Source organism: Coregonus lavaretus (genome assembly GCF_964263955.1).
Source record: "Coregonus lavaretus genome assembly, chromosome: 28".
In the NCBI taxonomy this organism is placed as follows: domain Eukaryota; kingdom Metazoa; phylum Chordata; class Actinopteri; order Salmoniformes; family Salmonidae; genus Coregonus; species Coregonus lavaretus.
This window is the reverse complement of record NC_140015.1, coordinates 490,183-501,740: the sequence shown is the minus strand read 5'-3', so window position 1 is coordinate 501,740 and position 11,558 is coordinate 490,183. Positions and strand designations below refer to the sequence as shown.

General features: G+C 39.0%; 1 protein-coding gene across 1 annotated transcript; it reads left to right on the top strand.

Annotated features, from left to right (window-relative positions):
- Window positions 1-511: 511 nt before the first annotated feature.
- Window positions 512-11,029, top strand: cabp5b (calcium binding protein 5b; the record flags this gene model as incomplete). Its single annotated transcript, XM_084145291.1, has 6 exons — window positions 512-559; window positions 3,461-3,491; window positions 4,958-5,101; window positions 9,855-9,964; window positions 10,219-10,366; window positions 10,971-11,029. The coding sequence occupies 6 exons, from the start codon at window positions 512-514 to the stop codon at window positions 10,997-10,999; spliced, it is 510 nt and encodes a 169-aa protein (XP_084001417.1). The 3' UTR covers window positions 11,000-11,029.
- Between the last annotated feature and the right edge of the window lie 529 nt (window positions 11,030-11,558).

Below are 11,558 nucleotides of genomic sequence, written 5' to 3'. Positions count from 1 at the left end.
TCTGACGGAACCTGTTCAGCTATGCAATAGCATAGACCACAGTGCCATCTGCATACAGATAAACCAGTAATGTTAATGTAAATAGTGAAAAGAACCGGACCAAGAATTGATCCCTGTGGGACACCCTTTGTTATGTCCAGAAAACCTGATGATACAGAGTTGGAGAATGAAATAACATGTGTAGCTATCTGTATTGTAAATAGCAATGGCATTTTTCTTCTTCTTTTCTAGATAAAGAAGACTGAAGTAATCTGTCATAAACCTTCAGTTCTATGTCACCAGTACACACAACACATTTCAACTGATTAGTGTTGGAGATACCCAAAGGATGGTGTAACGCAGCATTCACACAGTAACACATAGACTTAAACAAAGGGGACAAACCTAAGCACACAGACCTCAAGTACACACATACTCACTAAGACTATTGACACAACTGTATTCACGCACTAAAAGGAAAGACACATACACAGAAAGTACACACAAACATTTCCTCCTAACCCTCTCGGTCATGAATCTGGGACCAGCATGCATCTTTCTTAGAGGAGGGAATAACATTGTAAGTCCAAAATATGTTATACATGTGCTGTGCCTGTGTTGAGTGCTGAGTTTTTCCTTCAATCCTGTGCCTTTGTTGTACCCGTGCTATGTTGTGACTGCTTTATGTGTGCAACAGAGTTGAAGTCAATTTCAGTTAAACTCATAGCTTGAATTTGACATGGAATTTCTCCATTGAAATGCACTTTACTTTATTCACACTGCAGCCATAATGATTAAAAATAATTTGCAGGGTAGGTTGCGGAAGTGCTCTATGGAAAACAGTGCTGAAACTTTTCATAAGTTCGACCTTTGAATTAACAGATGTTAATTTATGCACCTGTTTTTGACAACCAACTCTCACAGTTGTCTAGAGTCTGTCTAAACATGAATTGGTTAGTGTAGCAGATGGGGATCTGTGAAACCCACTGCTCAGCTTATAGTGTCTCCACCTGCGCTGCCGAATAGCTAGCTTTTCAATGGTGTGACAGGGTAAGATGCTTCAGGAGGGCGGTCACGTATGTTTGTGAGACAGAGGTCCTGGGTTGGAGCATTAGTATGAGCCGAATCACGAGGAAGTGGTTCTCGCTAAGCAAGCAGCGTGACATCTGCACGAGATGAACAGCAAATATTTGCTGTGAGTGAATAAGTTCAATTCCTGAATTGACTGTTGGAAATGACCTCAACCCTGAGCATGTGGTTAGTGTGTTTCATTATAGGGATAGTGAAATGTTAATTGTGCATGTATTTGAGTGTCTGTTTTAGTCTGTGAGGTTTCAAGTGTTTGTCATATTTTACGACTCTTTATGATTTCTTGATCACACCAAAGGAAAGGTAATTAAAGGACTCAGACATGCAACCAGATGTGCGCACATATGCACACACACATAAATGTTTTTACCTATAGTATACTCATAATAAAAAGGGTTAATTCAAAACACTAAAAATCCAAACGCAAGTATTTGTAAAACAAGTATTCTTTATGGCAGGAATTTTGAAGTTTGCTCCTGCCTGCTTATACGCACAAGCGCACGCACACACACACACACACACACACACAAAATGGTCTATCCAGCTTCTGTGAGAGACATTATTTAGGTCACTGTTTTACACCGTTCTGTCAAAATAATATTTTATGTCTCTCTAAAGTGTGTTTTGGATGGTCATCTGACAGATGGTATCATTCTTAAGATCATTGTCATAAATCACCATCTGTCCTCCACTTCAAACATTGTTACCTCTGCAAATGCTTTATAGAATCATTTTTTAATTCATGAGGAGCAAAAGAGAAGCGATCAAGATGTGAGGATGAAAGAATAAGATAGAATGTACAGATAAAGGAAGTATATTGGTGTGTAGGAGAACCTCAGAGGGCGGAGGCCATAGTAGTTTGGGAGTGGGCGTTTTAATTGTAATTGTTTTGTCGGGGGGAGCTGAACAAATATTTTTGCATGCGCTACACACGCTATATCGGTCCGCTAATACAGCACTATTAAAGGCCCAGTGCACTATTTCTGTGAAAAAACGTTTTTTTTTTTAAATATATTTTTTCTTCTGATTTTTCAGGGGGGTGCTGCAGCACCCTCAGCACCCTTGCTTCCCACGGCTATGGAAGGGGGCCTCATTTATCAAAGACGGGTCCACACAAAACAGACTCAATTCATTCTGTAACAGATAGAAATGTAAAGATAATTTACAATTGAGCCAACATATGCTGCGTTTACCGTGTACCGTGTACTCTGCTAACACGGGAACATTGCCTTTAAATTTCAATCACGCTGTAACGCTGAACTTCCGCTATACGGATTGGATATATATCATAATAATATTTTCTGACATGACTGGGTTATTCCAGCTAAACACAAACATCAGGCTACCATTTATCCATCACTCGTTTAATAGCCAAGCATGCTAGGAGCGCAACATCATAGCCTATTTAATCTCAGAGCCTATACCAAGACAGGAGATAGAAACACAATTATCTATTAATGAACAAAATATTGAACAACAATGTGTCTTAATCTCAGAGCCTATACCAAGACAGGAGATAGAAACACAATTATCTATTAATGAACAAAATATTGAACAACAATGTGTCTTTTGAATAGTGTGGGCTGTTGAACAACAATTTTGCATTTACTTTTTAAATTGTTCGAATAGGCAATCAATCATACAGAATGCACGGCCTTGTTTGAAAAAGTCACTGCAAAAGATGAAAACAGTCCGCCCACATCTCTACAGAAATGTGATATAATTTTCGAATGCTCTTTCTTTGTGGTCCTTTGTAGCTGTCACACCCTGGCTCTGGGACTCTATATGTTGAGCCAGGGTGTGTTCATTTCTGTTTTGTTTATTTCTATGTTGGCCAGAGTGACTCCCAATCAGAGGCAACGAGTGTCAGCTGTCGTTGGTTGTCTCTGATTGGGAGCCATATTTAAACTGTCTGTTTTCCCTTTGTGTTTGTGGGTTTTTGTTCCATGTTGGTCATAGTTACCGTGGACTACACGAGTCGTTTCTTGTTTTGGTTATTGTGGTCTATTATCACTTAAGATAATAAAGTTTAACCATGTTCGTTCATCACGCTGCGCCTTGGTCTATTCCTTACGACGATCGTGACAGTAGCTCAATTGGTAGAGCATGGCGCTTGTAACGCCTGGGTAGTGGGTTCCATCCCCAGGACCACCCATACGTAAAAATGTATGCACGCATGACTGTAAGTCGCTTTGGATAAAAGCGTCTGCTAAATGGCACATTATTATTTTAGAAACTGACATGGCCCAGTTCCAACATTTCAAAATGATATAGAAAATGAAGTCATTTTTGTTACCATAAAAGGTGAATGGAGGGTGTTTTCCAGGCGGGGCACTTGTTCACGAGGCCCCAGGAGAGCAATTAATAAAATAACTATTGAATTGTTTTGCAGACCAGATCACTAGCAGATGATGAAATAGAAGGTAAGATTTCTCTTCTTGAGAAAATAAGTTTGCCTCCCTATGTTACTCTGAACTTTCTCAACTCAGATTCTAAAGGCATTTCCATCCTGGAGCATTTGAATGCCTGGGTCACTATTACCAAATATTGTAATACAGTTTTGCAAATCACTCCAAAATGCTAACTGTAAAAAAAAGTATCTATCTATATATACAGTGCATTGACTGTTTCCACATTTTGTTACGTTGCAGTCTTATTCTAAAATTGATTAAATTGTTTTTTCCCCTCATCAATCTACAATAAATACCCCATAATGACAAAACAAAAACAGGTTTTTAGAAATGTTTGCAAATGTATTAAAAATGGAAATATCTAATTTACATAAGTTTTCAGACCTTTTACTCAGTACTTTGTTGAGGCACCTTTGGCAGTGATTACAGCCTCAAGTACTCTTGGGTATGACGCTACAAGCTTGGCACACCTGTATTTGGGGAGATTCTCCCATTCTTCTCTGCAGATCCTCTCAAGCTCTGTCAGGTTCGATTGGGAGCGTCGCTGCACAGTTATTTTCAGGTCTCTCTAGAGATGTTCAATGGGTTTCAAGTCCGGGCTCTTGCTGGGCCACTCAAGGACATTCAGTGACTTGTCCCGAAGCCACTCCAGCGTTGTCTTGGCGGTGTGCTTATGGTCGTTGTCCTGTTGGAAGGTGAACCTTCGCCAGCTCTAGGAAGAGTCTTGGTCGTTCCAAACTTCTTCCATTTAACAATGATGGAGGTGTTCTTGTGGACTGCAGAATTGAATGTTGCAGAAATGTTTTGGTACCCTTCCCCAGATCTGTGTCTCGACACAATCTTGTCTCTGAGCTCTACGGTCAATTCCTTCGACCTCATGGCTTGGTTGTTGCGCTGACATGCACTGTCAACTGTGGGACCTTATATAGACAGGTGCCTTTCCAAATCATGTCCAATCAATTGAATGTGTAGTTCTAGAAACAGCTCAATGATGAATAATGGAAACAGGATGCACTTGAGCTCAATTTCGAGTCTCATAGGAAAGGGTCTGAATACTTATGTAAATGAGGTATTTCTGTTTTCGCTTTGTCATCATTGTGTGTAGATTGATGTGGATTATTTTTATTTAATCCATTTTAGAATAAGGCTGTAACGTAACAATGTGGAAAAAGTCAAGGGGTCTGAATACTTTCTGAATGCACTGTATATATTGATTTTAAATGAATTTCTAACGAGTGATTGCCTGAGTAGTCAAATACTATTTCTGCAACTTTGCAGACAGCATTCCCTCTTTGATAGATTGATCATTCAGTTATTTAGATTAGACCCTTTCATCATATCACCTTAAAGTTATCCCACATTATCCCTAGTTAAGATCGATGTTGGACTTGAACCCACAACCATGGTATTGCCAGCCCCATGATCCAAATAACGTTGTCATCTTCACTAAATCTTTCTGGCTCGCTCCCCTGATCCAGAGTTGCGTGAGGCCTTTGCAGAGTTTGATAAGGACAAGGACGGACTGATCTGCTGTAAAGATCTGGGGAACTTGATGAGAACAATGGGGTACATGCCCACTGAGATGGAGCTTATTGAACTCAGCCAGAACATAAACATGAACTGTAAGTCACTTTGTCAGGACGTCCGTCTCCCTCTGTACCTATCTGTGTCGTTCCACGAATGGAGTGCCTTTTGCATCCCTGTGATATTTTTAGTAGAAATTGTGCACCAATATTGAATTTTAAAAGCCTGTTATACTAAATGAAGTGCCCTTTTATATATACCACAGGAATATTTTATAAATCAGATTTGAAATATGAATAAGGACTTGCTAAATAGCATTTTGACGTCCCTCATGTTTTTCCGACTTACAGGAAGATTTTAACCCACTTCTTTCTTTATTTTATTTTACTTTTATTTTACCAGGGAAGACATATTGAGACATAGGTCTCTTTTTCAAATGTGCCCTGCACAATACAACACAAATATACATATTATACACCTTAAAATACAAAAACACAGTCATGGGAAGCACAAGTAAATCATCACAAATCACCCAGAAAAACTGCTACATTCCTCCACAAATAATTCCCTAATCAATACTCTAAACTGCCCAAACGACACCAGAACATTAAGATGAAATGCATTTTGAATTTTGTTCCAGATTCGATGCATTAAAACTAAAAGCAGATTTACCTAGCTCGGTGGAGACCCTCGGAACCTCGAGTTAACCAATACTGTGAACAGCTTAGGCAACTCAGGTGTCTATACTTCAACAGCAAAGTTAGATAAGATGGAAGTTTATGAAGTTGGGCCTTGTAAACAAAAAGGGAGTAATGTAAAGATCTATGGGTCTTTAACAAAGGCCAGCCAACCTTTTGATACAGTGATGAGTATCAAAACTGTCACCTGTAACAAAACAAAGGGCACTATGGTAGATGGCGTCCAAAGGTTTAACAGTAGTAGCAGCTGCACTTTGATAAATAATATCACCATAATCAAGAACAGATTAAAAGGTTTCCTACTGCTTAGAGAAAGGCATGATCTGTTTCTGTAGAAAAGCCAACTTTAAATCTTAGCTTCTTAACTAGCTCATCTACATGGTTTTTAAATGTCAAATCCATATCAATCCAAATGCCTGAGTATTTACAATGTATATGCGAGAACGCGTTCAATTGGAGAACCATCTAATGAGTGAACATGTAATTAATCTGAAACAGTCTTACGAGAGTTTAAAAACAACATGAATTTCATTTTGCATGTATTAAGCACAAGTTTCAGCAAGGGATTCCTGCATAGTTATAAAATCGTTTATGTAGTTTTGACACAGCCAGATTAACAATTGGGGCAATAGCATACGTAATAGTATCATCCGTACATAGATGAAGTTTAGAAAATCAACCCATGGTACACCTTTATGCACTTCAAGAAATTCAGACTTAACCCCATCAATCACTATGGCCGGAGTTCTGTCACTAAGATAATCATGAAACCATGAACAGGCGTCAGAGCTCAGGACTATCAAAGACAACTTACAGTATTCAATAAAATAGCATGATCAACAGAATCAAAAGCTTTTGACAAGTCCACACACAAAGCACCACATTTAATTTTAGTGTCCAAAGCATTGACAAGATCATTGACCACTAAAGTGGTTGCTGTAATAGTGCTATGCCCAGGCCTAAACCCTGATTGGTTTACATTCAAAATACATTTCTCAGATAAAAAAGAGCGAAGTTGTACATTTACCATGGATTCAAGACTTCTGAAATATTCCGGAGTGTACCAGGCATTAAACCTACCTTTAACCCTTCGTTTTTTGAAGGGAGCATGATTATCCACAATAGTATTGAAGGCATCTGCAAAAGGCTGAAAGCTAAATCAGGTTCAGGGATAGCTGAAATACAATTAAGGTCACTAAAATAAAGATAATGTAAAAAAGCTTGTTCACTGAAGTTTTTAAAGTTCCTCTTTGTGATGACACGAGGCTTAGATTTTTGTAATCTCACATCTCTAACACAAACAACTGGGCAATGGTAACTAATATATTGGTTGAAGACACCAGTAGAAACATATTTATCTGGTGTATTTGTTAGAATAAGATCAATCAGAGTTTGACTTTGAAGGATCTTTAGGGTTGGGCCTTGTAGGCTTAGTCACCAGCTGGGTTAGGTTTAGATCATTACACAGGTCTTTTAGATTGTCTGAAACCTGCATTTCCCCAACAATTTCCCCAAGTTTTCATTATCATTGTAAAGCCCTTGTTACTTTGTTCATGATTATTTACTGTATTTCGTGTGATTAGTGATTCATTTAAGTTTGTCCCTCTGTCACGTGAACGGATCTCTCGTTTTTATATTGTAAAAAGATTCATTTCTAAATTATTTTTTCAAAAGAAACAATGAACATCTAATAGTCAAATCATAGTGTAAAAGCAGGTGAGCTGGTGAGCTGGTTCCACTCTTTTTGGCCTTTTTCTGGTGTTTTGTGGTGGAAAACTGAGTGAGTTGAGCATAACACATCAACCCTCTTACCTATGGATAGATAGGCTAGACATGATATTTATTTATTACATGAAGCATGCAATCAATTGCCCCTCCCTGTTGCACACAACAAGCTTCCATTCCCCCTGTCGCAAGGGGAGTTATGGCTGATTTAAAATAAACTTCAACCCGGTTACTTTAATTCCCACCTTTTATTACCCTTTTTGACACCCAGAGGCATAACACGTTACGACATGGTCATAACCATGACATAATATGGTAATAACACTGTCATGACACATCTGTTTAGACCTGTTGTGACATATATTGTGTTATTTTATGGCATAAGAGTTTAAATACCCACGAAACCTACCACGGTAGTTATTTTATGGCTGGTTATGACACCTACAGTGCATTCAGAAAGTATTCAGACCCCTTGACTTTTTCTATATTTTGTTACTTTACAGCCTTATTCTAAAATTGATTACATTTTTAAAAAATCCTCATCAATCTACACACAATACCCCATAATGACGAAGCAAAAACAGGTTTTTAGAAATGTATTAAAAATATTAAACAGAAATACCTTCTTCTTTACATAAGTATTCAGACCCTTTGCTATGAGACTCGAAATTGAGCTCAGGTGCATCCTGTTTCCATTGATCATCCTTGAGATGTTTCTACAACTTGATTGGAGTTGACAGTGCATGTCAGAGCAAAAACCAAGCCATGAGGTTGAAGGAATTGTCTGTAGAGCTCCGAGACAGGATTATTTCGAGGCACAGATCTGGGGAAGGGTACCAAAAAACTCCAGACGGAAGCCACTGCTCAGTAAAAGGCACATGACAGCACGCTTGGAGTTTGCCAAAAGGCACCTAAACAATATTCTCTGGTCTGATGAAACCAAGATTGAACTCTTTGGCCTGAATGCCAAGCGCCACCTGGCACCATCTAGTCAGGATCAAGGGAAAGATGAACGGAGCAAAGTACAGAGAGATCCTTGATGAAAACCTGCTCAGGACCTCAGACGAGGGCAAAGGATCACCTTCCAACAGGACAACGACCCTAAGCACACAGCCAAGACAACGCAGGAGTGGCTTCGGGACAAGCCTCTGAATGTCCTTGAGTGGCCCAGCCAGAGCCCGGACTTGAACCCGATCTAACATCTCTGGAGAGACCTGAAAATAACTGTGCAGTGACGCTCCCCATCCAACCTGACAAAGCTTCAGGATCTGCAGAGAAGAATGGGATAAACTCCCCAAATACAGGTGTGCCAAACGGAGCAATTGGGGAGGCTGTAATCACTGCCAAAGGTGCTTCAACAAAGTACTGAGTAAAGGGTCTGAATACTTATGCAAATGTATAATTTCAGTCTTTTATTTTTAATACATATGCAAAAAATTAAAAAACCTATTTTTGCTTTGTCATTATGAGGTATTGTGTGTACTGTAGATTGACGAGGGGAAAAAACTATTTAATCCATTTTAGAATAAGGCTGTAACGTAATAAAATGTGGAAAAAGTCCATATTACCATATTCAATGATCATAGTAATTGCGAACACATTGATGCTAGACTTGCACCAACCCCAATGCTCTGTTGCTGGTGACTGGGATGAATGCAGGAGCAGACTTCAGGAGCAGGACAAGACACCCTCTTTTTGACTGATGACTGATGTACGTGATAGGCCTATCTGGCTTATTTGATTATAATGGTCATAACGCTTCTTGACAGTGTTACGAAAGTGTATTTTCTTAGTCCAAGTAAAGTGACACAGGATTGTCATAATGCTTCATGACATAAAGTCTATTTTCTATAAGGTATTTAAAATATGATGAAGAAAATATGACTGTAAAGAATTAATTACAAGAACAACAAAGGATTTAAGAAACAAACTTTCAAACGAAACTTCTTGGCAGGGAAAAAACTAATTTGAATAAATGTGGGTTTTGACACTCTTATGTAGGTGTCATAACCAGACATAAAATAACGCAATATATTTCACAACAGGTGTAAATATATGGGTCATGACAGTGTTATGACCATATTATGACAGGTTATGACTGTGTCATAACATGTTATGACACTGGATGTCAAGTAAAGTGTTACCAAAATAAAAGGCACATTTTAACATTGTCATACAGAGCAAATGTTCAAATTAACAAAAAACAAGTTTTCCCATCTCTGGAGGTTACATTAAGAATGAAATATGTACCATTATTTTACAATTTACACTACCCAAAGATCACATCTATCAATCTTTGTCACAGTAACATAACTCCACAACATGTAACACAGTGGTCATCTACACTGCAACACCAATCCTATTACTGTATAAGACAATGGGATTTCTTTAATGTAATGATTTTGATTTCCACCACCCTCTCTCACAGTGGGAGGGAGAGTGGACTTTGAGGATTTTGTGGAACTGATGGCCCCTAAACTACTGGCTGAGACTGCGGGTATGATTGGACTAAAGGAGCTGAAAGACGCTTTTAAAGAGGTGAACCATCCAGATGATTATCCTTGTAATTTGTTGTTCTCTTTCCATCTATTACCATCCCTGATGACCAGGTACCCACATGTATGCACTCACACATTCATGCACACACATACACACACTTTGATAGGTTATTTCTCTCCTATCTCCCTTTCAAATAGTTTTATATGGATAATTATCTCTCCACCCTCTCCATGTGGGTTAGTTTTAGCTTTATAGAAGACGACATCTCTTTTATCTCTCCTTCCCGGTTATAGTTTGACATGGATGGTGACGGATCAATTACCATCGATGAGTTGAGGCACGCCATGACTAAGCTACTGGGAGAAAATACCAACAGAAAAGAGATTGAGGCTCTGGTCAGGGAGGCTGACAACAACGGAGATGGCACAGTTGATTTTGAGGGTGAGACAATGACACAAACATTCACATCCATTTATGATCTCACACGTGCAACCACAAATACACACGCAGACACACACCGAAAACAACCCCAAATATACACACACATGCACGTATGTCTGCCGCCACACTCACACGCACACAAATTCAAAAATGTTAGAACTGGTCAGCTTATTAGTAATAGTTTTTAAATTGACCGTTTTCATACATGACGAAGGTATATATGAATATTTATTTGTGTTTGATACTTAAACCATTTTATGAAACACTTCATATTACTCTTCGAATTACAATCACATATAAATCCAATGAGTGGTATTCAGAATGGATGCCGTGTCAAACAGAAAGGTACTAGGGAAAACTCTTGTTTGACATCATTTATCTCAAACAGTCCATTCACACTCACTAGCGGAGCTCAATTAAATATTTGTGAATGTCGAATATTTGAAGCTGTCGAACATTTTCCATTTCTCATCTATGCTCAATAAGTTTCCAGTGACTTGATCTCATCTTTCTGAGTGCCAGGAGACCCCTCTCTAAGCTGCTCCAGTTACCTCCTCTCAATGCAAGTCAGATCTCCTATTTTTTCTCTCTCCCTATCTTGCAGAGTTTGTAAAAATGATGTCACGGGAATGAAGAGAAGATGAGAGAGTGGAAGAGTGGAAGGGGTAATACATTCCTTCACAAGAGTCAACTACAGTCGTCATATTCTCATAATCACAAATTGTATAGAACAATGTACAGCATGTGCCCTTTTGAGCTGTAGGTATGCCACATAGCTCTTTTTAACTTCTGTATGTTTGTCCTGTGTTCATCCCTTAAGTATCTTTCCAAAAATACACAATATATACAAAAGTATGTGGACACCCCTTCAAATGAGTGGATTCGACTATTTCAGCCACACCCGTTGCTAACAGGCCTATAAAATCGAGCACACAGCCATGCAATCTCCATAGACAAACATTGGCAGTAGAATGGCCTTACTGAAGAGCTCAGTGACATTCAACGTGGCACCATCATAGGATGCCACCTTTCCAACAAGTCAGTTTGTCATATTTCTGCCCTGCTAGAGCTGTTATTGTGAAGTGGAAATGTCTAGGTGCAACAACGGCTCAGCCGCGAAGTGGTAGCCACACAAGCTCACAGAATTGGACAGCCGCCGAGTGCTGAAGCACGTAAAAATCATCTGTCCCAA